Source organism: Globicephala melas, chromosome 10 (genome assembly GCF_963455315.2).
Source record: "Globicephala melas chromosome 10, mGloMel1.2, whole genome shotgun sequence".
NCBI classification, from domain to species: Eukaryota; Metazoa; Chordata; class Mammalia; order Artiodactyla; family Delphinidae; genus Globicephala; species Globicephala melas.
In genome coordinates, this window is record NC_083323.1 from 5146566 (window position 1) to 5171759 (window position 25194).

General features: G+C 56.1%; 1 protein-coding gene across 3 annotated transcripts in view; it reads right to left on the reverse strand.

The window, feature by feature from the left end:
* Positions 1-260: 260 nt before the first annotated feature.
* The window catches only part of PARVB (parvin beta), a 115482-nt gene continuing 90548 nt past the window's right edge, over positions 261-25194 (reverse strand). For all 3 annotated transcript variants that reach the window (XM_030855693.3, XM_060306274.2, XM_060306275.2), the window contains exons 8-13: positions 25062-25081; positions 18571-18632; positions 15978-16046; positions 11042-11143; positions 5667-5739; positions 261-4414 (exon numbers count right to left, since the gene is read on the reverse strand). In XM_030855693.3, the coding sequence (XP_030711553.2) occupies positions 4338-4414; positions 5667-5739; positions 11042-11143; positions 15978-16046; positions 18571-18632; positions 25062-25081 (403 nt within the window). In that variant the 3' untranslated portion in view covers positions 261-4337. The remainder of the gene's footprint in view (positions 4415-5666; positions 5740-11041; positions 11144-15977; positions 16047-18570; positions 18633-25061; positions 25082-25194) is intronic.

The window sequence follows — 25194 nt, forward strand, 5'->3', positions numbered from 1 at the left end:
TTATACTAATCTGGCAACTTTGCTCTAAGTCTGAAATTATATAAATATAAAATGTTAAACAAGGGACTTCCTCTTTTAGAGGAAGGGGTAGAGTAGTGGGCCAGAACCAAGAAAAGCCCCATTTATGTGGAGCCTACAGACAATTTAAAGTACGTGTGGAATTCCCTGGCGGTCCAGTGGTTAAGACTCCGCGCTCCCAATGCAGGGGGCGCGAGTTCCATCCCTGGTTGGAGAACTAAGATCCCGCATGCTGCACGGTGCAGCGGAAAAAATATATATATGAAAAGAAAAAGGAGGTCTTCACCCTCATCCTTGTTTAGTGTCACTGTAAACGTATGGATTTTTTTTGAATTCAGAGTGCTATACTTTCTGATGCCCAACTGTCCACAACATGGACACGCTTTAAGACGGCTCCTATGTCCTATGACACGTCCCATCACCCTTCGAATACTCCTTCTGGCTTTCTGGCACAATGTCAGTGCGTTTAAACAACTGACGTGGTCGGAAATCTCGAGCTACATTCCGAACATGTAGCAAATCAGAATCCTGCACAGGTGGAAAGGCCACCGAGGGTCAGCAAAGCAGACAGGATTCAGATGTACAATGTGACTTAAACGTTTTACCCTATCATGGCTGTCCTCAGCCCATTGCTGGACCGAGCCACGGGTCCCTCCTAGGTCCGGGGGGGAGGGGAAGATGTGAATCATGGGTCCTAGCTCAAATCCTCCTGCCTCCGAAGTCTCCCAGCCCACCTGCATCTCTCCAGTACATCACGGTCTTATTTTCTTCCCACAACTTGCCCTGTCTACACCGACCTCGTCCATACTTTCATAGTCACAATTTTAACCTTTCGTAGAGAAAAGTTAGATGCACCTGAAGCAACCCACAACTTCTGCAGGGAGGGTTTACAGCAGGGTCAGCGTGCAGCCCCCAAGATCTGGCCGCATTGCGGGTCACCTCAGGGTCTCTTGCCTCAACGTGTAGGGAGGGGACCATCTCCCTGTAGTGGCCCTTTCATCCAGCCCGTGCCACTGGCCGCAGGCATCCCCCGCTCTGGTTTGGAACCAGGTGCGTGGGCAGACTCACCTGCTCTGTTCTTTATTATGACTCAGCTGCAGCTGTGACTCCGCCACCCTCTTCTCTCCATGGCTCCCGCCCATGAAACCCTTGGTCACAGCCCCCCGGGGCCCCACTCCCCACATAGGGCATGAGCTGGCTCCTTCCTCGTCCAGCTGGCAGCTCCCAGGGAGCAGGGCTGTGCTGGCATCCTGTGGCCCCAGCACCAAGCACAGGGCTGGCACAACCATGACAGCTAAAGGCACGAAAGAAACCACGGCAGCCAGACGGAGGCAGCGGCCTTTTTTGGGATAAACCACAGCACATCGTCTGGGTGCTGCGCCCCTGGAACGCGCCGGCTCCCGCCGCCAGCCCACGAGCAGGTCGACAACACAGCCAGCGTTTCAGTGGCTTTTATTTAATACCCAGAAATCCAAAGTAAACACTGCTTAAAACAATTAAAAGGACAATAAAATATTGGCACACAAAGTGGGGAAGAGGATTCGGTTGCTTTAAAACAACACAGCTCTGTGTCACATCCAGTTAGGACCTTAGGGTGTGTGGGGCTCTGGGCTCAGTGCTTGCATGAGGCCGTGTGGCTGTTCCGGGGGAACCAGAGCTGCAAGCAAGCTCCCCAAAACCAGTGGGGTGGGTTTCAAAGACACGCCACCCTGAGGACAATAAAAGGAGGCATTTCCCGGCCTTTGTCCGTCACCGCACAGGCGCCAACGGTCTTGCTGTCACTTAGTCCCTGAGGACAAGGGTCCCTCTTCGGGGGGGAACCATTCACTGAAAATGGGGGTCAGTGGAGGAGGAAGCGTTCCAGAACGTTCCTCAATTAAGGACTAAAAGGGAAGCGTTTGCATTCCAAGGAGCCCCTGGCGAGAATCAAGAGAAGGCTGTGTCTCCTGCTCGTTACCCCAAGATGCTCCAGCCTGTGGCACCCCAGAGGGGACATCCCAGGCCCTGAAACTCGCGTCCTGACAACTACTGTCCCCGAGCCAACAGGGACGATGGGTGGATCCCCAGAGGAGTCTCCCTACCGCAGAGTTCACCCTGACTTCTGCCCGGAAACTGCTTCACCAACCCTCACCTCCACACCCGTCCAGGCCCCACTTGCAATTCTGAGTCAAGGGGGGAAAACGAGACGCATACAGCCCGAGGAGGTCCTTCGCGGGTGGGCGGAAGGCACACCTACACCTTTGCACCGATTTGAAAAAAAATACTTTGGAGACTAGACTGCATTCTCTGCTGGAGCATGGCCTTAAACAGTCAGCACGATGACACAAAAGTGCCTGTTAATACTTTTCCCACATATCTCATCATTCCTGTTACTCTCCTACTTGAAACACAGAGGGCTTGAAGTGGGCTCGCTGAACCCCGACCCCTATCCCCATCCCCGGAGTAACCAATCCCGCCCCTCCAGGGCGTGGAACAGGCTGGAGCCGCCCACCTGGGCTGAAGACCCTCAAGGCTTTTTTCCAAACCCCAACCTCACCTCCGTCACCCCCCCAGGGCCCCCAGGAGGCAGCAGCACCCTTGCCAGGCCCACCTGTGGACAAGGCAGGTGGATGGGTCTCCACCAGCCGCAGTCACTGTGATCCTACACGTGTAACGAAGGCGGCCCAGAACGTTCCAGCCCCGGCTCTTTTGTTGGTTCTTAAATGTCACTGCATCCCGCAGGAGACACCGTAATGCCATCTTCGTTATTTCTTTCCCCTGCTGGGAAAACGGCTCTTCTGAACACATCCCCAGCCTGGCAGCTGCCTGAGCTGAGGCAGAATATGAAAGGGTTTTCTAAGTCTTGAGCGCCGGTGTTCAATTTAATATTAACGACTTCCTCAGCAGCTCTGACCTACAGCACGAAGGCGAAAATCAAACAGGAGATTTGAGCTGATGTTGGGTGAACTCAGGTGGGCGGCGTGTCATAAAAACCCCAGCTCGGGAGCCAGGGGTTGGGGGAGGGGGTGACCCAGCTATATAGGACCTGCCTCAGACCCAGCCTATGAGTCCCCATTTCTCTCCCGAGCCAAGGTGGGTGAGGGCTGAAGAGCACGCGGGCGGGGGATCGCACTTCCTTCAACAGGGTGCCCCAAAGGATGCTGACAGGGCTCCAGAAAGCTGGCACTCGGGGAGGAGAGAGGTGAACACTTCACATCTCCCTGTTACAGGCTGAGCTGTGCCCACATGTTGAAGTCCTAACCCCCAGGACCTACGAATGTGACAGTATTTGGTGACAGGGTCTTTACAGAGGTAATTAAGGTAAAATGAGGTCATTAGGGTAGACCCCAATCCAATCTGCCTGGTGTCCTTAGAAGAAGAGATTAGGACACAGACACATGGGGAGACACGTGAGGATGCCTGGAGAAGACGGTATCTACAAGCCAAGGAGAGACGCTCGGAAGGTACCAACCCTGATGACACCTTGATCTCGACTTCCAGTCTCCAGAACCGTGAGAGAATAAACGTCTGTTGTCTAAGGCCCCCGTCTGTGGCACTCTGTCATGGCGGCCCAAGCCAACTAAAACACCTGCTTTCTAAAGGCTTTTTAAAAATGCATCCAGCCCCAAACAGGAGGTCTGGGACCGGCCACTTCCTACCTGAAGGTCTACAATGCCGCTGCCACTCCAGAGGCATTGTAGAGCTGACTCCGACACAGCCCACTCAGCCGGAGCAAGAAATAAAGAAATGCCTCAGAAATCCTTCCTCCCTCGGACCGTGGCAGCTGGGTTCTCCAGGTCCCAGATGTCTGTGCAAAAGCTAAATGAAAACAGCACTGAGTGGCCGAGAAGCAGGGATGTGGGTGGACACTCGGTCCCAGCTAAAGCTTCTGAGACTTAAGAGTGAAGTTTGTAAAACTGCAAAACGCTTTTTAGTGAAAAGCCCTCACTGCTGAGGAGAGCCCTACCCAGGAGATTCCACGGGGACAGAGAAGCCACTGCCACGGCCGCAAAGCTCCCTCTCTGATCCCCTGTGGTGACTGACGGCTGTCAGCTGGAACGCCCCCTCCCAGGGGTTCCGGCTTTTTTCTTTTCCATCCTTTGATCAACAAGAGACAGCACCCCGGGACACCCCAGGTGAAGCCTGGCTGCAAACTCGAACACTGGTGTTTGGAACCTGCATTTCAAGAGGCCGCCCGCTGCAGAATTACAGGGGAAGGAGGTTAAGAGTATCAACCAGAAAGAGGTGGGGTGGGAGCGGGAACAACCGCGGGCTTGGAGGGGAGGCCGGGGCACCTCCCAAAGCACCGTCCCCGCCGCGGTCTCTGCTGCTCCCGCCCGTCACTCCAGGTGCTTGTATTTGGTGAACAGGTTGTAAAGAACTCGCAGGGTGGATTTGAGGTCCAGGTTCACCACATCTGCAGAAGGAAACAGAGAGCCCGTTTGGTGGATGAGAGAGGGCGCCCCAAGCCTTGGTGCCCCACGCACTTGGGAGACACGTGGGACATCCTCTGTGTCCCCAAGCGGGGCACTTCTGCCATCCCCCAAGATGCAGACTGCCATGAGAGCCCCCGGGCCGCTACCCGTGGGATGAGCACCTGGGATGGCGAGGATGCTTCTTCATCCCTTCTAGGATTTGCATTGGACAAGTCTGCGTGGTGTAGGGTCTACGACAACCGAGGACATTTACTGGGGACCAAACACCCACAGGCCATCCTGTGCCAGGACCACGGGCCTCCTGGGGCAAGGCAGGTGGGAGCTGCTGTCCCACCCCCTCGAGGTCAGGCACAGCGTGTGGCCCAGTGAGTCCCAACCGCCTTGTTTGGTGGGAAGGGGCTCTGTCCTCCTGGGAGTCAGGGACCTGGTTCTGCTCTCTTGCTCTGTGAGCTCAGACCAGGGGCTTGGGGAGGGCTGTGGGGATCACGGGTCACAGGACGGGATTCCCGTCCCCGGATGAGTGTTCAGCAGTGGCCGCTGAGCCTCCCAGGGGGTGTGTGTGCGGAGGACACCCCACCCAGAGTTCATGCCGTCACTGTAGGGCGGTGATTCCCAAAGTGGGGTCCCCGGACCAGGAGCGCTAGCGTCACCTGGCAACTGGTTACAGACGGGACTTGGAGGATCCATTCCACGGCCCCCACATCAGAAGCTGTGTTGGAGGAAGCCACCCCGCCCCCGGGATTCAGATGCCCATTTGCATTAGGGATTCCTCGTATAGGTCCTTTAACATAGGAGCCAGGTATGACAGCGAGGGGGGGCTCTGCGGGTCTCCACTGCCATTCAGACCTCATGGGGCATGACCGAGCCACGTCCCTGCTCACGAGCATCGCCCGGGCCTCAGGACATCGACCCGGCAGGCATTAAACTGCAGTAAACCTCTAATATCCTTTCAAGACGTGAAGCGGCATCTCTAGTCCGAGCAATGGCACCTGGAGACGCAATTCAATCCTGAGGCCGTGGAGCAGAGGCCACGTCCTCCAAGTCAAGTGGTTACTAAAGAATCAGCCCTGGTGGCTCTGCCGGCGCAGGCCTCTTGGTCCCCGAAACCCTGAGCACAGGGGACATGTGGAGCTGGGGTCGGCAGAGCCCAGCCTTTGCGCCACACGTGCGGGGCCTGAAGGGAGAGACATGGCTGGCTGGGCAGCCGCTCTAAGACCTGGGTCAGGGCGTTACCTTCGGGGCGAGCCTTGGGCTTCTTAAGGCCTCCATCCAGCATCAGCTCAAAGGCAAATGACACGTTGTGGACCTGCGGAGGAAGCCAGAGTTAGCACCGGGGCCGCAGCTGGTCGCAGGCCCGCCCACTGCCCCCTGCTTTCCTTCTAAAAGGACAGGATGGGACCAAGTGTGGGCAGAGGGAGCCTTTGGAATAACTACGGCCACGAGGACAGGGGTGTCCTGGGCAGAGCGACAGGATGGGCAGAGGGAGGGTGAGGGGGTCTTTTGAGGGTAACACACATTCACCTGGTGGTCCTCACTCCCCTCACCAATGATCGGGGGCAGCTGGGACATGCAGGGACACAGGCACAAAGCCTGCCCTCAAGGGCTAGGGGTCCCCAGGTCCCGACACATCCACATGATGACAAGTGACAGTGACTTCCTTTTACAGATGAGGCAACCGAGGCTCAGAAAGGACAAGTCACCTCCCGAAGGTACCCAGCGCCGTGCACCATCCCCAGCATAAAGCGGCCACCCCCCATCTGCCAGAAGGGCCTCGAACGAGCTGAGTGTGACAGCTGCGCTCTCGGCAGGACAGCGGTGGCCCCGGTAAGGGGCAGGCAACTGGACCCTGCTGGAACTGATGTCAGGCCGCTGGGGGCTGCAGCTGGGCTCTGGTCCTGGCCCTCACCTGCACGGCCCCAGAAAGGCGGACACATCCGCACCCCCACACGACCTCCCCCTCCAGCCCTCGGCCCGCAAGGATGCTCGAAGCTCGCGTTCTGCTAACGGCTGCCGCAGAGGTTAGCCACGGAGCCTTCTCTGCTGTGTTTAAAGTCCACCTGAACCACAGAGATGCCGGTGATCAACCAAATCACAGGCAGCCAAACGTCTGCTTCGAGCAAAGGCTGGTGCGGGGCGGAGGACCAAAACCTAAAATACCTCGCCAGTGTCAGCGCTAGAAAGGATTTTAGGGCTCTTCATAATTGAATACCCTTTGAACAATAACATTTTCATGATTTCACTGCAAATGAAATCAGAAACACGCTAACAAGTTTACCTGCCATGTGGTTTAATAATTAACCAGGAGAAAGACATCTGGCAAAATAACCCTCAGCTAGTCAAGCTGCAAGAGCTTGGGTGCGGCCGGGAAGCACCCAGGCCACGGTGGCACCGGGCCGCGCTCAGAGAAGCAAAGGAAGCCACGGGCTGCTGACATCAAGAGGAGCCGGGCCCTGGCATGGGGGACACGGCCCAGAGCGGGCTGGGAGGGCTGCACATGACCAGAGGCTCTCGGGCCGTGCAGAGGCGGTGGGGAGACAGGAGCCAGGCTTCCAGAGCCCCACCTGCAGTGCCCGGAGCCGGCCGGGAGGGAGGGCTGCACTAGGCTGGGCCTCGAGCTGCGACGAGCATGGGAAATGGACAGGAGGGTCTGTCACCTCCCACTTTACAGAGGAGGTCCCGGGGCTAAACAGATGAGGACATCCGTGCCAAGAAAGGCGCAAGGTTCAAGGAGATGGGGCCGGCACTCAGCCCACCCAAGTCTGGATTCGGAACCTGGGCCCTGTCTCCAAAAGCATCCTGCTTCCTCGGCCATCGGCTGACAGCCGTCCAGATCCCAGAATTCATACACACACAACAGGCTCTGAGTGGGGACAGAGTCAAGATGGCAAAGAGGGGGACATGGAACAAATCAGGTTAGACCGTCAGCACAACGTGGGAACGGATGTCTTCCGTGGCCCCACCAGACCTGCAGGATCCGCCCCCAGCGCAGGTGTGGAGTGTGGTTCAGTCCATGAGGCCCCGCCCCTGCCCCAAGGAGAGAATAGCTGGGGGGGGGGGCACCCTTCCATGTCCCGCTTCTCCGCAGCTGCTTAGCACAACAGTGATTTGTTTTTTTAAGTAACAATAACTTGTAGACTTTTTTAAAGGTTTTATTTTACTTTATTTTATTTATAGATTTTTGGCCACACCGCGCCGCATTGGGGATCTTTGTTCCCTGACCAGGAATCGAACCCATGCCCTCTGCAGTGGAAGCACAGAGTCGTAACCACTGGACAACCAGGGACGTCCCAACAGTGGTTGTTTTTTTTTTTTGCGGTACGCGGGCCTCTCACTGTTGTGGCCTCTCCCGTTGCGGAGCACAGGCTCCAGACGCGCAGGCCCAGCAGCCATGGCTCACGGGCCCAGCCGCTCTGCGGCATGTGGGGTCTTCCCGGACCGGGGCACGAACCCGTGTCCCCTGCATCGGCAGGCGGACTCTCAACCACTGCGCCACCAGGGAAATTGCCCCCCCATCCTCCTTCCATTCTCTCTCAGAGCCATGCCTCACCATACACAACTCCTCTGCCCTGGCAGAGAAGCATCCCCAGAGCCCAGCCCCACGGACTGGGCACAAAGAACAGCAAACAGCTCCTGCTGAGGATGTGAGGTCACCTCCCTGACCCTGATCCCAGAGTGTGACCCCCCCAGCCTCGAGCTGAACCCCAAGGCCCTACACTGCTGCTACGAGCCAGCCCACGGGCAGGACCCTAAGTCCTTCCTCTCTGCAATGCAAAGGATTTTCAAAAACCTGGCCAGGTGAGAGAAGAGGGTCCCGAAAAGGAGCGGGCTTTTCCAGCTCTGCCCCTGCTGACTGTGAGCCACCCCCCACCACGGTCCCAGCCCCCGTGCGAGGTCCCGATTCCTCGCCAGGGTAGGAGTCAGACGAGGAGACAGAAGGGAAAGCGCCTTGAAACTGCAAAGCCTTTTCTGGGATTTGCTTCTAGGAATAACCTCCAAGTCTCCAAGACACACTCCACCCCCAGAGAGAGGGATGCTGTGGAATCTTCCAGAAGGTGAGTGACAGGCCCAAGGGACCCAGCAAAGTGGCCAGCACAGAGCAAGGCTCAAACGGTGGGCCTAAAACAAGAAGCCGTCGGTGGTACCCATGCCTCTGAGACGGTTCAAAGGGGCCGTTCATTTGTTTGCAGGAACCTACAGGGTCAGAGACGTCTGGTCTCGTCTTTTTAAAATCCAGTACAGGGGGCTTCCCTGGTGGTGCAGTGGTTAAGAATCTGCCTGACAATGCAAGGAACACGGGTTCGAGCCCTGGTCCGGGAAGATCACGCATCGCAACGAAGAGTAGCCCCTGCTCACCGCAACTAGAGAAAGCCCACGTGCAGCAACAAAGACCCAATACAGCCAAAAATAAAAAACAAATAAATAAATTTATTTTAAAAAATAAAATCCAGTGCAGTTGTTTAAAAACACAAGCCCACGACGCATCCCTGATTTTGCTCACTCTCAGCCTCCTGCCGCTGCTGCAAAGATTCCCAGCGCCTCGCAGTCTCGGCCCGGGAATGCTCCGTGACAGTCTCTCTGCACATGTCACCACTGCCTGGCCACATTTGGACGAGGTGCCTGGGAGCTCGGGCACTGGGACCAGCCTGAAGTGGGTTCAGGTCTGTGCAACAGGGAAAGGCCACCACCTGCGAGGTGGTCAGGAAGACCTGGAGGTTAATAACCACCATGGCTCACGAGGAACCTCCCAGCGGTGGCGTGATGCCACGACGCCCTGTGGGGAGGAAAGCAGAGAATCCAGGGGTGGGAGCTGGGGGCTAACGTGGCCAGAGAAGGACCCTCCAGAAGGCCCCTTCCGAGGAGAGCTCCAGCGGCCCTTGGGTCCCCTCCTCGAGGGTCGATGGGCCAGCGCCACGCTGGGCACGGTCCCCTACAGCAGCCTTCCCTTCCTGGCTCCCGATCGGAGGCAAAGGTGGACCGAACAGGCCTCACACCTCCCAGGCCAGGGAGCGACTGACAGAGACTTTCATCCCGTCTCAAAGGGAAGGAGACCGAGTTGGGAGGGGACGCCCCTGCCCCTGCACCGAGCCCGTCCTGGAAAGAAGCCCAGCTCCAGACGGCCTGACTAAATTCACCCTTCTTGCCAGCCTTTGTACACATCTGAACAAAGAAAAGATCTCTCCAAAACAACGTTTCTGCAGCCAGCCACGTGGCCGGGAAATGCAAGATGAGCCCCGTCACCCAACTGTCTTGTCTTCTTGCTTCCTGACCGGCCCCGCAGAGCCCTGTGCATCCCCGCTCACCGCGGACGCAAACCTGCCAGGACCTCGCTGATCTGCTCTGATTCCATCTCAGCAGGCAAGACGGCAGCGGCATTTGGCCGCGAGCAAACCGCGCTCGAGGTGCCAGAAGTGGGCAGATTGATCAACACTGGCCCTGCTTCCATGTTTCTCTGAACTGCTGCCACCTGCTTGCATTGTCTGTCTCCCCAACTCACGGTCTAGCGCTTCGGGAAAATAAAATGACAGATGCTCTCGAGTTCAAGCAATACGGCCAGTCCACGAGCCAAATTTCTAAAAGCAACGCGCTAAATACTGCTGGGATGGCTGGACCTCGGGAAGCCCTGGCAGGAGGCAAACCACCTGGTCACAAGGGCATCCCAAATGTGAAGGTCATGCCCTTTGACCCAGACAATCCTCTTTGAGGGATTTTCCTAGAAAACAATCCACAGGAATGAAAAAAATATATTATACACACACACATATGTCTGTGTGTACCTATTCAAGACAATGCCTTATTGTTTTGTTTTTAAATACTTTTTAATAGATTATTTATTTTTGGCTGCGTTTGGGTCTTCATTGCTGTGCGCGGGCTTTTCTCTAGTTGCGGCGAGCGGGGGCTACTCTTCGTTGTGGTGCGCAGGCTTCTCATTGCGGTGGCTTCTCTTGTTGCGGAGCACGGGCTCTAGGTGCACAGGCTCAGTAGTTGTGGCACATGGGCTCTAGAGCACAGGTTCAGTAGTTGTGGCGCACGGGCTTAGTTGCCCCGCAGCATGTGGGATCTTCCTGGACCAGGGCTCGAACCTGTGTCCCCTGCATTGGCAGGCGGATTCTTAACCATTGCGCCACCAGGGAAGTCCCTGCCTTATTGTTTTAATAGTGAAAAAGAAACAAGTTGATCGCCCAAAAGTGGGGAAGAGGGAGACTGTGACCTCAGAGCCACTCCATAGACTTTGTGCTGCCACTTAAGATGGCATATATAGGAAGTTCATGAAGCGGCAGGAAAACCAGACAGAATGTCTGTGTGTCACGAACAGGGGAGGGATTTGCAACTCTACTGACCTTTGGCCACAATGATTAAAACCAGCATCGTCCCAGGGGAAAGACCCGAAGAGAAGGAGGCACACGACACCTGGATGCGTCAGGCGCTGCCCACGGGTTTCCTTCCTTTCCTGAGGGTCACGTCTAATTGCAATACCATTTTCTGGGCAGTACTTATTTTTTGGAGAATGCAGCTGGACTCCAGAAAGAGTGGTCGGGGGATTCTACCCTGTGCCCTTGGACGAGCGCATCCCGGGCCACTCCCGGGATGGAGACCACGCATGCACGTACCTTCTGATCGAAGCTGTCCGGGGTCAGGTAGAAGTTGTGCAGGGGTACGAAGTAGTCTTCCAGAAGCCCCATGAGTAGAACCAGGTACACGCCATCTGCAAACTACAGAGGGACACGTGGGGATGTTTCTGGGCCACGCACGGAGTCAGTGAATGAGCTGCAGCCACTCGAAAGGAGGAAAATGTTTTAAAGTAAAAAAAAAATCCATCCCTTGCTGAGGAGAGCGAGCCTGCAGTCAGGTGAAGGACGAGGGAGCAAAGCGCGCGCTCGGGATTGGATGTGATGACCTGTGTGTCTGGGATGGAGCGCCGCTGCGTGGAGAGAAGCAGACCACTGACCTTGGGGATAACGCTAGCTCCCAACTCTCTGGGCTGTCGTGGGTACCCTGCGGGGCGGGAGGGGGAGGGGTGGAGCAAGGAGCGCCCAGCACGCAGGGAGCGCGCCATCAGCGAGCAGGGGCCTGTGGGCACGGTTAATCCACACCCTGCAGGGCGCCCTAGGCTTCGGTCTGGGGTTTGCTGCCCCGTTCTGCTTGCTCGCTTTGTCAGCTGCCTGAGTTCCTCCTTCTAGCGGTATTCACAGCATAGGAAGAGACCCTCCCGTGCCCCGGTGACGACGAGCTTCTGCCTGCACCCGGCACGCGGGTCCGTCCTAGCTGGGCCCGAATCAGCAGCCTGCAGCCTTACCCCACACCCCCAGCCCCTCAACCTGCTACCCGGCCCAGCGCCACCTCCCATGCACGGGAGGGGCCCAGGAATCTAGAGGCAAAGACTGTGCTCTTTGCCGGGGCCCCTCACCCCACTCCGCTGCCCACCGCCCAATGAGCCAGGACAGGGAGCAACTGCTCCTTTTACAGATAAAGTGATGGAGACCAATGAGGGCAGGACAACCTGCCAGAGGGGAGGAGGGGACCAAGGCTCAGGAGGCAGAGCCTGGTCTCTGGGACATGGACCAGCCCCACCCCCCAGCCCCCGGGGCGGGGCAGGGGGGGCAGGACCCGCCCATCCTCCCAGAGGGCAGACATGGTATCTCTGAGGCCTCCTGCAGATCGAGGACTCGTGAGGACCCCAGCCTCCAGATTCTGGAACTGTGTGGTCCGATATGGTAGCCACTGGCCACATGTGCCTAGTGAAATTTTTTACGAAATTTTTTTTTAACTTATTAATTTATTTATTTGGCTGCAACGGGTCTCCGTTGAGGCATGCGGGATCTTTCGTTGCGGCACACGGGCTTCTCTCTAGTTGTGGCGCGGGCTCAGTAGCTGCGGCATGTGGGATCTTAGTTCCCCTGCCCAGGGATTGAACCCGCTTCCCCTGCATTGGAAGGTGGATTCTTAACCACTGGACCACCAGGGAAGTCCCTTTACAAACCTTTTTGAATGATGTTGGCTTATTTCGGTAAAACGTACTTAACACGAAATGTACCATTTTAACCATTTGTCAGCGTGCATTTCAGTCATATTCTGTACAGTCACGTTGTTGTGCAACCAATCTCCAGAACTCTTAAGTTTCAATTTAAAAAAATTTAAATAAAATACAAACTTCGGCTCGTCAGTCACACAGGCCCCATTTCAAGTGCTTGACAGCCACACGTGGCCAGTGGCTACTGTGTCAGATGGTGCAGTGATAGGACGTTTCCATCACTAAAGAAAGTTTCACTGGCCAGCCCTGGGCTAGAAGGCTGCCACGCAGGACAGCTGGACAGCTGCAAGGGGCCGACACCCAGGAGGCTTTCGGCTTCCTGAGACCAGCAACCGCAGTGGTAGAAAGAGAACCTGCAGAAGCGAGGACGTTTTTATTAAAGGCAACAGCGGCAGCTCCCTCCACCATCACAGCCAGGCGGCCGAGGATAAAAAGTCAAAATCCCAAGCCTCCAACATCAGAAAGCCCTGTCCTCTGGAAGGGGAAGGGGACGCTAAGGAACAGCCCAAGGCAGACAGACACGATCATAACGTGTGAACGGGCAGGTCCTTCCTGGGCAGAGCGCTCCAGACCCTGGTTTAACGTGATCTGATCGACCCTTTGCCTGCGCGTCACGAGGTTCACGCTTCCACGCCATGCAGACGTCACCTACTCAGCTCCTGTTCTGGCCGACAGTGCTGGTGGAATGTTCTGGCAGCTCTTGCCCCCTCCCCGGCGACACTGAGCCAGCGTACCCCCAAAACCGCTCTCTCACCAACACTGAGCCATTTCCAGGGATACAGAAGAATCCAGCCCCATCACCTGCCGGGAGGCGTGGGGAATGGGTGTTGAGGTGCCAAGATGCCTGGAGAGCCTTTGCTGATCTCCAAGGCATCTTCTAACCCACCCTGGGACCCCCGTGTCACAGGAGTGTGGGAGAGATGGTCACGCAGAAAGGAAGGCAGGGGAGGGATGGGGTACCAGGAGGGTGAGGGCCAGGCGGAGCAGGCCGGCTTATCAGCAAATGAGTGGGCCCCTCGGTTTTCACAGGCGCAAGAGCAGTGGCCCTCCGACGGGGTGCCCTCACTCAGCATCCAGGGTGCGGCTCTGCAGGAGACGGAAATCCCCAGGAGGCCCTCCGCTGTCTTCATGCGCGTGTATTACTGACCTTTCAAATGCACTGTCTCCATTCCAGTTTAAACATGTGGGGAGTGGTTCAAAGAGGAACTGGCTCAGTATCACAGAGCTAGGAAGCTGCCCACAATATAAAAGTGGTTTTAAAAAGAAAGGAGAACACACACACACACACACACACACACACACACACACGCACGCACACACCCTGAGCAGGAATTTGAGCCTCTGACTTCCAGGACATCGAGACTTTAATGATGAACATATTTATCAAAATACCCAGAATCCTTTGCCACAAAAGGAAAACAGTCTGCATTTCTATGGCCAGTGATCTTTCCTGGTGGACCGCTGGTTCAAAATAGTTTTAAGATATTACTTCATATTGTGCGGCGATAGAAAAAAAAAAGGACATACTGAGTAAATAGAGATCAATGCAAATTGAAGTTTAGAGTCTCAGCCTAAGATGTCTGGCTATTAATACTGCTGTGCAGGCCCACCTGGGCAGTGCCAGTCGGAAAGAGTTGGCGAGGATGTGGGTTCTCGACAGCGCCAATGAGAGTTTCAGGCGGGCAAACCTTCCTGGGCCCTCCGTGTTACCACGGAGAAATGCTCTAACGACCCCATTTCTAGAAGTTTATCCTGAGGAAGCAGACAAGGGCACAAACAGCTGTGTGCAAAGATGCCCACTGAACAGCTATGTACAAGATCGGCAAACGTCCCATCATGAGGACTGGGTTTAGACGCACAACACAGCCTTAGAACAGAATAGAAGGCAGCTATTAAAAGTGACAAACACAGACAGACAGACCAGACAACACAAAAAGGACTAGACAGAAACACATACACACTCACACAAGAACATGCCCACACTATTTAGTAACAAAAAACACTTTACAAAACAGCTGTACAGGAGGACCCATTGCCGTTTCAAAAAATACACTTACGCCTACAAACCATCTAGAAAAATACACATCCGACCATTAACTGTAGTTCATTACCTCTGGAGAGGATGACGGGAGAGTTTAGGGGGAGTACACAAAAGGACTGTTGCTTTTCAATGAGTACACTTCTGAACTGTTAAGATTTCAAGCCGCAAATAATCAGAGGATAAATGTGCAATTTTTTAGTAAACGGATAAAAAAAATAAGTGTGTTTGCAAACAATGCACAAATAAATACACACATTAAAAACGGCCCATTCGGCTTTCAAACACAGACCCGTGCTGCCCACGATGCGCTATCCGTGCAGAGAAATGACGTGGAATAAAATCCCCAGCACCGCTATCCCTGGGTGATGGGATTACGGATGACTTTTATTTGTTTTGCTTATCTGCATTTTCAGACATTTCTACAATGAGCCTGAATTACTTTTTTAATTAGAAAAGCAAATGAGAAGAGTTAAAGAAAGAGAAAGGAATGAATGCCATCTCCCAGGGGTCTGAGAAGCGTCAGCTGCGCATTAGAGAAATCGGCACTGAGAACACAAAAGACGCCAAATTCAGGCACGCAGTTAATCCCGGGAAAATTATATTTTGTCTTTAACGCTTGCCGAGCACTCGAAACATATTTTCACGACGGTGCTTCCGCTCTTAGTGGGGGTGGGGAAGTATACTTTCTATACTTACTGTAGGAGAAATGCTTTGTATGTATTCATTAGAGGGATATTAGCAAGCACTCGCTAGATGCCAGCCGCTGCGCTGCGTGCAGGACGGCCACCGACAGCAGAAGCAGGGGGGGCCGGGACATTCCAGACTGAGGGACCCGTACACGCACAGGCTCTTTGGTGAAGGTGCGATGGCATCTTGGAGGGTGTTAAGCTTGAATTGTATCCCCCCGCCAAAAAAAGATGTGTTGGGATCCTAACCCCCAGAATCTGTGAACGTGAATTTATTTGGAAAACCAGGGTCTTTGCGGAAGTCCTCACCGTAAGATGAGGTCATTGGGGTGGGTCTTCATCCAACGTGACTGTGTTTTTACAGAAAGGGAAAATTTGGATACAACACCCACAAGGAGGCCGAGATCGGGATGAAAACATCCAATGACCCAAGGAACGCTAAAAATTACCAGCAAGCCACCAGGAGGTGGGGGAGAGCCTGGAACAGATCCCTGCTCAGAGCCTCAGAAGGAACCAGCCCTGCAGACACCTTGATCTGGGACTTCCGACCTCCAGAACTATGAAGACATAAATGTCTGTTGTTTAAGGTACTAGCTAAGGTAGCCCCAAGAAATTAAGACAGAGGGTCTGGGGGAAGGCCAGGATGGCTGGGGCTGGGGCTTTCCTGGCTGTGGGATGGGCATTCCTTGTTAGACGAACGCACTTTGTTCACACGGCCCGCCGGGGATCAGAAAGCCGGCTGAAAATGACACCGGACAAAGGGTCCTTCAGCCCAGAACACAGCTTACCTGGGTCTCTAGTTCCGTCACCTCCAAATTCAGCTTGTTCAGGTGCTTGTTCACAAATGTGATGAGAGACTGCAAAGCAAAGAGACACGGGAACCGTGAGCAAGAGATCCAGCTCCCACGTTGGGGGACAGATGTGACATTTGCCATCACTGGCTTTATGCAACGCTTCCATCGTCTCCTCTGTTTGCTAAAATAAAATGCTCGTGTTTAAAGCGAAATGTTCTTACAATAACCCTTGGTTTTAATGGGATAATGCCTAAATCTATCCCAGCTGGGGAAGAAACGTACCTCTCTGTTCCCCAGCCCATGTGCACACACGCAATCCACACACATACCACATTTAACAACCCTACAGAAGAATCATCAGTGCCCTCAAGAAGGATATAACTGTCAGGGGGAGATAAATGCTTAAATGTAGGCTAGATGTAACCCTGAACTACAAAAGACTGAGAGAGAAAGGCTGCCTGGGGCCACACCCATCACAGTGTCAGTAAAGGATGAAACGCCAGAGATTTTCTGAGCCCTGGTTTATACGTACATAGGGCCACTGGCTTCTCCTCTCTGGCAAAAGTTTAAAACTTGCCACGTGTAACTTTTCTCGGTAATCAAACCCAACTTTCATGGAAACTCAACCCCAACCCCACCTCTGCCTACCCTGGACATGATGTCATCCCTTTTTCATTCCACCCAAATCTACCCTGTGCCAGGCACTTTGCTTCTTGCTAGAGACACGAGACAGTAACTAAGACAGAGCCCCACCCTGAAGAGTCCGAGGCACAATTCTCCACATACACACCCAGCGGAGGCCACGGAGAATCGAGAGAAACGGCAAAGCCCGTGAAACACACAATGGCGGGGCGGGGCGGTGCGGGGGGTGTTGATGAGAAGTGCGTGGGTCCCTGGAAGATGTGGCGCGGGGGGTAGCATTTGAGCTGGGGGGTGAGCCAAGTGGGAGATGAGAGTGTGGGGAGAGGGCAGAGCAGCCACCCAGGCCACGTACACACGTGCGAACCCTCCGGCACCTTCCGGCTGCGGCTGGATGTGGGCGGGATGGGAGAGAGTAGGAGGGCATGACCTTGGAGGGACCTGGAGAGGTGGACGGGAGCCCCGAACACAACAGTTCCCAGTGTGGGAGTGGGAAAGGGCCAGACTGGAAGCAGGAAGCTGTCGGGCAACTAAAGGATTTTGTCTTGGTCATTGCTGGGGTCCCCCCAGCGTTCCTTTTCAAAGAATAAATCAGCATCAGATCTACCGAAAGACAACATTACTCCACATCACATTCAACTCCACCTAGCAACTATCTACTTCGAGCCAGGTCCTCGCACAGGGAGGTCGCGTCGTATTCTCACAGCGTCTGCCTCTGTCCTGACAGATGGGAAACCTGCCGCGAGGGGTTATAATCTGCCCAGGTCACACAGCCTGTAAGTGGGCGGAGGGGGGATCGTGGCAGGTATGAATCCTCTTCTTGTGCATCCACTGAATACGTTCCGTCAGGTTTCTGGGGGTCGGATGTGGCCGGGGGCGGGTCGGGGGGCAATGCTCTGAGGCCCCAGGGTATGTCTCTCGTGACCCGAGAATGCTAAGACGGCTCCGCCCCAGAAGGACCACTGGGATGGTTCTGCCAGCCTTTTGCAAAGTGCTTCAAGAACTAACAATCTCATTGTCCCAGCCTGGACCAACATTTTCCAAACACGGGTTCCATGGGAATTTAATATGTTCTATCCCCAAATAAATAAACAGATCTCACTACGGACAAACATGCTTGGAAAATGCTTCCTACTAAGCCCCCTCTTGGAGAATTGCAAAGCATGTCAGCATATTAAAGGCTCTGAGAAGTCCCGCATTAAGAAACCTGTGTGGGGAAATTGTCCAAGACAGACAGCTCTCTCCCCAGGGTTAAGGGCTCAGACTTTATAGGCTCAGATCCATCCCACTGCTGCCTTCCTGAATGAGAGGCCTACAGATGCTCAGATAACTCGATGTGCAGCGAGTCTTGATTCTTTTGGACGGAGAGCAAGGCTTCCGGGCAGATCCCCTTGGAAGCTCGCTATTCCCCAGCCTGACTCCGGAGCCTCGTTCACACGGTTTTGTCCGGTTTTGTCCATCCGTAGACCGACCAGCAGGCTGCCTGGGCTGAGGAAGGGCCTCTCCTCTGTGCTCCCGTCTGGGAGAGACGGGCCAAATGCAGCTCAGAACAGCTCTGCTAGCAACGCCTGCTCGTTTACCAGACACGTCGTGAATGCGGCTTCAGTGTAACGAGGCCAGCCCGAGCCAGCAAGCTGACACGCTGAAAAACATTTCCACGTTGAAAAAAAGCCTCGATTCGGAATGAACCGCCCCCCGGTGCCGGTGGGGTAATTCACTCCACAGCAGCGGGGTGGGTGGGCAGGAAGATACCCAGGAGCAGAGATGCTGAGTTAAAAGGTGCTAATTTTATGCACTGCAGTTACGCTTTTGAATAATTACACTTCAATCCATGTGGCAAACATTTCAGAGATTTCAAACCTTTTCCCACCTTCTTCCCGGCATGGAGTGTTCATGCCGTGAGAAAAGCCCAGGGACAGAGGGAAACACAGCTGGATAGAGAGCTCACCTTCTTCACGACACTGAGCTTGTCCGGGGCGTGGTCGAACAGCGTGTCAAAGGCGTCCCGCTCTGCAGAGACACAGAGAAGGGTTTAAGGAGACACCCGTGCTGCTCTAATCCCCACCCGCCCGGGGGCCAGGCAGCTTCTAATCCCTCTGATGTTCAGCCTGCCCAGAATCCTTTGCGTTCCTGCCAGAACCGAGGGGCGGGTGCTGATGAGAAGCAAAAGCAAGGAAAAGATGCTCTGAAGGGTCCTTCTAACTTGGTTTCTATCTTTCAACCTACAATACGGGGGTAGCGTTTGGACAGCTGCCCCCATCACATCCTAGGACTTGAGGCGTCCTTGCCTCTCTCCCTTTCCTCACACTCCTTGTCTTATTGGTAAATCTTATCAGTAAATCTGACCACCTCCCCCACTGGTCATGGCTGCCAACCCCATACAAGCCCCATCTCCCCTCACCGGGGGCGGTGGGCAGCTACAACTTCCTGCTGAATCGGTCTCCCTCCTACACTCCCAGCCCCTCCCATCCATTCTCCCTCGCAGGCACAGTGAGCCCCTTAAAGTGTAAATGGATCATTTCTTCCCCACCCCTGCCCGGACTAAAACTATCCACCAGCGTCTCATCACTCTCAGGATAAAATTCACTCTCTCTCTCATGGGCCCATAGGGTCCAGCGAGCTCAGCATCACCTCCCCCCGCAACACACTCGCCCTCCCTGACCTCACTCCACCCACCAGCTTGCCCCTGCTCCTCCATCACACGACCACCGCAGGGCCTTTGCACCTGCTGTTGACCAGCCTCACCGCCATAGGTTGCTCTGAGATGTCACCTCCTCTGAGGGGCCTTCCAGGACCATCTGCTTCTAAAGGAGCACCCCACTTCTGCTATCTGTCCTCTTACCCTGGTGCAATTTTCATAGCACCTATTCGCTACTTGAGAGCACATTTTATTTTTCTTTATCTGCTGGACTGTCAGCTCCTTGCAGGCCGGATCACTGTCTCACTTGTTCCCTGCACTGTCATCAGCCCCAGAACAGTGAAGGGCCCACAGCCAGTGCTCAGAACAAAGGAAGGAGCCAGGAAGTCTGCTCAGGATCCCTCTCCAGCTGTTCCCCCCGGGGTGTCCACCTCTGCTGGAGCACCTGCAGGGCCTGAAGTGACCCGTTCCACCGTGTCCCAGGGACCTTCCTTCTGCCAGGGACCCAGACCCACTCTAACTGCCACTCCTGGGCTCAACCATGTCCTCCAAATTAACACAGGATCAGCCCCTTCGCTTTCAGTGGTGAGGTCACGGGAGGCCGAGGCAACAGAGCTCTCAGTGGACAAGACAGGAGCAGGGCTGGCTGGGGGCCGGGGGCCTGGTTCTAGCCAGACGCTGCCACAGCGGGTCACGTGGGGGCAGAGCCCATTGTGCCCTGGAGCCCAGGCAGGAGGGCTGAGGTCTCCAGGGTGGATACAGCACTGTGGGGAGTCGCTGCCAGGCCCGAGGGGCTGGGGGAGGAGGGCATCTGGAAGGCCCTGGGGCCCCCACTCCTGTCCTCAGGAGCCACCCATCCCCCCAGGCTGCCTGTGGGTGGTATCTGCTCAGACGACCTCGGCCAGCAGAGACGCCCTCTATTACTTGCTGGGGCTTGGACCCAAACGCTAGCATGGTGTGCTGGGGCGCTGGGGTAGGAAGACCCCTCCACGTGTCTGGAGGGGGCTGGAGCCCAGAACCAGAGATAACCCAGGGCCTGCTTCAGGACAACGCTGCCTGACCCAGGGAGAGGGGTGTGGGGAGAAATGGCAAAGAGCAGGCAGGTCGGGACTCGGTGAGCCGGAGCTGGGGCTTCCGAAGGAGGCATCCCAGCCACTCCCCCGAGGCTGCCCCAAAAGACATGCCCTCAGCATCACAGGCCAGGGCCCCGGCAGGCGGCTCACGCCCTCGTCCAGCCCAGACCAGGTAGCCGCCTCCTCGGCCTCGGGGGCGGGTGGCAGGAAGGAAGGTGAGAGGCAAAGAGGAAGGCGTGTGTGTGCAGTGTGTGTGGTGTGCGTGTGGTGTGCACACACACGTGTAACACATGGGTGGGGAGTGCGTTCGGGAGAGGGGCACGCCACTTTTTCACCTAAAGGCCAACAGCGACCAAGAGGCCCGGCCCCGCAGAACGCCCTCATCCAGCTTGCCTACCGCAGCAGCTGTAAATTATTTTTATAATCCTCTAAGCCGGATTATACTCAAAAAGACAGTCTGCTAAGAGCGGGGGAGAAAAGCTAAATCTTTACAAAGCAAAACACAAACTCTGAATGCAGCTTAAGAAAACCCCCAGGAGGAGAGCAGCCTTGACGTCAGCTGGGTGGCAGAGTCAGGGCGGCAGGGCAGCCATCGCAGGGACTGGAGGCCAGCGCCCCTGCACCCCGCTCACCTGCGCCCGGGGGACTAAATGGCATCACGGCCGGGTGTGTGTGGCCTTGGGAATGAAAACAGATACAGCTGAGAGCCTGGTGCCCGTGACGTAGGCAAAGCGCTTCCCGCCATGAGGCCCGAGTGAACAGTCCCGAGGCTCGCCGTCAGTGTAAGAATTAAGCAAGATGGTGAATGAAGGGCCAAGCCACCGCCGGGCAAGTGCGTCACCGACGCTCAGTTCACTGATGCCTTCTCATCCTACCCCGCAGCCACAGGGGTGAACAGGGAGCCATCCCGCCCCCGGGAGGGGCACAGGCTGGGGGAGACAGTACAAAAGCACGGGTACCACAAAGGCCTGCAAGATGCAGAAAGCGGCCAGATCAGCCAGGGGCCCCAGTGGCCACCCAAGGTCAACTTTCAGGGCCGCTTAGTTTGCTCCAAACAAAGGGGTTTTTGATTGAGTCAACGTTTTTTAAGTTGGAAGATCTGTCCAAAAGTTCTGAATTTCTGGACCCTCTTGAAGAAATGGAAGCTGAGGCAACAGTGAACCTTCTTCCCCGCTCTCCCCAGATCAGTGAGCCGCCCGTGGAAGCGGGGGCACAGACTCCCCCGTTTGCCCCAGACCCCGGAACTCCCCACCGCACACAACACGGGGGCTGAGGGCAGCCCTTCATCGTTCGATATTCCAGCCACTTCCCTCTTCCGTGTGACCGGCCTGCTCTCTGAGGCACCTGAGCCTGGGGACGTGGACACAGGCCTGGGGTCAGAGGAAGGCTTCACACGGGAGCCACGACGTTTGAGCCGGGGCAAGAGAAGGAGCAAGGGCGTTCCAGGCAGAGGGAGCAGAAAGCCAAGAGTGGGTTCCAGAGGGTGAGGCCTGCGGGGGCGGGGGGAGGCTAAGAGGGCTGGGTCCCTCGACAGGGTGAGCAGCTGTGGAGGGTGGTGACCAGGAATGGCGTGATCCAGCTGCGGTGTTAGCAGAAACGGGGAGGTGCGATGGGGAGAGACCAGGGGCTACAAGGAGACCAGGAAGAAGAGGAAGAAAGCTTCTCCTCTCTTCTCCCCAACTTCCTGAAGCCCGGGAGGGGGAGGGGCGCCTGCGGAGGAGAGGCAGCCGGCAAGCCCGTTGCCATGGAGATCAGGCTGCAGCTCCCCAGCTCCCCTGGGGAGAGAAGGGCCTCGCATCCACTTCAGCCAGGACAGTGATGCCAGCAGGAGGTGGGGAGGGGGAGGGGGGCTCCTGGGGGAGGTGCAGCGTGGACCCCCCCATCCCCCACCACCGAGGCCGAGAACTCGGCTCCTAGTGAAGCTACCCGCCCCCACAACCCCTGCCCCGGGCAGACATTAGCCAAGCAAAGAGGGTCTGCCTGTTGTTTCGGAAGCTTCTGGAACATGTGCAGCCCAGGGCTGGGGCTGCACTCGGGGAAGACATGCTCCAGCCCACAGGATGCTTACAGCTCAAGGAGCCACATGTGAAGGGAAAGAGCGAAGGGCCAAGCGAGGGTCCCCGACTGTCCAGACCCCCTGGGCCTGGCAGGCAGGGCGCAAAGCAAAGTGCTCCCAGTGAGCAAAGAGACGAACAAAGAAATCATTAAGCAGGTGGGCGGGGGGTGGCAAGCCAGGGGACGGATGGTGATTCAGGCCGGGGGCTCAGGGAGGGCCTCCCTGGTAAGTGGAGCTGGAGATGCTGAGGGAGTGAGCCACGGAGGGATCTAGAGGGAGAGCATTTCCGGCCGAGGCTACTGAGAGTACAAAAGCTGGAAGGGGGGGCTTCCCTGGTGGCACAGTGGTCCAGGAAGATCCCACATGCCGGGAGCAACTAAGCCCTCGTGCCACAACTACTGAAGCCCGCGCGCCTAGAGCCCGCGCTCCGCAACAAGAGAAGCCACCGCAGTGAGAAGCCCGCGCACCGCAATGAAGAGTAACCCCCGCTCGCCGCAACTAGAGAAAGCCTGCACGCAGCAACGAAGACCCAACGCAGCCAAAAATAAACAAAATTAAATAAAGAAATTAAAAAAAAAAAAGCTGGAAGGGGGAGCCCCGGGGTGCTGTCGTGGGTGACAGACATGCAGGTGGAGGAAGGAGGGCAGAGAGGAGGGGTGGTCTAAGGGGGTCTGGGAGGCCCCGGCAAGGGCTGCGGCTGTAGCTTGCGGCAAGCTGGGGGCAGTGAGAAGATTGAGGGGTGCAGAGGAACCAGCTCGAGGGACCATCGGGGGGAGGTGATGGGGTCCGACCTCAACCTCAGCAGGGCCGTGAGGCTCTGGGGGCCCCGAAGGCTGCCGCGGGAAAAGGGCCAGCGGAAGCTGCCGCATATCTGGGTAACCAGGAGGCCTCGGGGCCTGTGTCAGCAGAAGCCAAAACTGGGGGCAGATGAGTCGCCTGTCACCCACTAATTACCTGTTTGCATTTCACAAGCATGGGCGGCCTCGAATGTTCTGAGAACGACTCCCGACTCCTCGGCTTCTCAGGGTGTCACAGCCCCCCGACGCTCCACCGTCTCCGGTGGCTCTCAGAAGGAGCCGCCCCCTGGCCACCAGACCCTCAGGGGCCCCTTCTCAGGGCTGCCAGGGCCTTCCTGGCCGAGCTTCCACCCCTCTGCACGGGAGGCCGCACGTAGCCCCCAGCTGAACTGAGTCTCCCCGAGCCCCCAAACCTCAAACCAGGCCCATGATGCCCAGGGAAGTGAAAACACACAGAAAACGAAGCAACACTTAAAGATGCTCCCAGGGCCCCACTCAAGTCACCTCTGGGCCTCTACAGGCCACGGGCTCTGAGCCCCTCCATGCAGAAAGGACAGGGAAGCGACAGAAGGGCGCTCCAGGCCCCCCTCCCAACGGGCCCCCACCCGGACCCAGGGCAGGGCCAGGCCGCCCACGTCGCCCACTCCGCGCGCCCCATGCCGCCCTGGGAGCTGCCCTCCCCACCCTGTCTGCGCCCTCAGCAACTGGACACAGGAGGCTTCCTTTCCTCTCCCTTTTAAAATGTTTTTTAACAATAAAGCCATTAAAAAGAACTGAATTGCTACTTCAAAAAAATAGTGAAGACTGCATTTGCCCAGCACGGCTCAAGAACTACTCAAGGACATTCAATTGCTGCATTTTCTCTGGTTCAAGACCTTTGAGAACTAAAGAGCGGCATCCCCTTTGTACACGAGGGGCAGCGGTGGCATCCGTCCCCATAATCGCCATGAGGTCACAGAGGCCCCGTGGCCAAGCCCGTGGGTGCCTCTGGGGTGCACCCCTCACCCCGAGGCCCCCGCAGCTAGGGACCAGCTCCAGCTGGCAGGCTCACAAGGCACGGGGGGGAACTTCTATTTGGTTTCCACTTCTCCTTCTAACAGCCACGCTCCCCTCTCTGCTCCCTGGAGAACACGGTATCTGGGGGGGTGGAGCGCTTCTTGTTTTGTAATATTCCCCAAAGCGGTGAGCCTGGCACAGGCTGCTTCTTGCTGTGGCCAAGAGCTTGGGGCTTCCCATCCTTAAGGGCCTATACACCGCCACAAGCGGCCCCTTTATTTGCCATCCCTCGCTGAGATGAAGATGGGGTCGTGGGCCTTTAACGGGGCAGGGAACAGTTCTTTGAGAACAGCAAGAGTTTATTATTACTAACGGTAACAGTAATAGAGAAACCAACACGAATAGAGAGAGAGTCGGGCCCTGGGCCAAAGAGAGTGAACAGTGATTGTCTCACAAAATCCTCTCAAGAACCCCGAGGTCCCATCTCACAGATGGGGAACAGAGAGGTGAAGGAGCAGGCCAAAGGTCACCCAGCTGGGACCAGAGCCAAGGCTGCCTGACTCTAAGGTCTGTTAAGCTGGAGGTTTTAAGGTGGAAAACTATATACGAAAATACATCCCATAAGGAAGGTCCCTCCCTCCGGCTAGCTGACTATGCTCTATATTCACTGGGACATCGCCACCCTCCCTTTTATCCTAGTTCACTCCCTCCACCGTGCTTTGCTCATCCCCGCCCAGGCTCCCACAGCTCTGAGAAGCAAACCACATGCCAAAACCCACCCGGGGCCCTGCTGCCCCTGTGTGACTTCCTGGGGCAGCCCCACAGTGCCCGGCGACCTCAGACTCCCCAGCCCCTCTCCCCAACCCCTGGGTTACTTACCAAACCGACCCATCATCAACCTGCAAACAAGAACAGAGAGGACCATCAGACGGGCTGCTCAGAACCCCGTTTAATAAGCAGCACGGTAGAAGGTGGTGGAGGTGACCGGCAAGTCGGAGCCCCCTACTGCCCA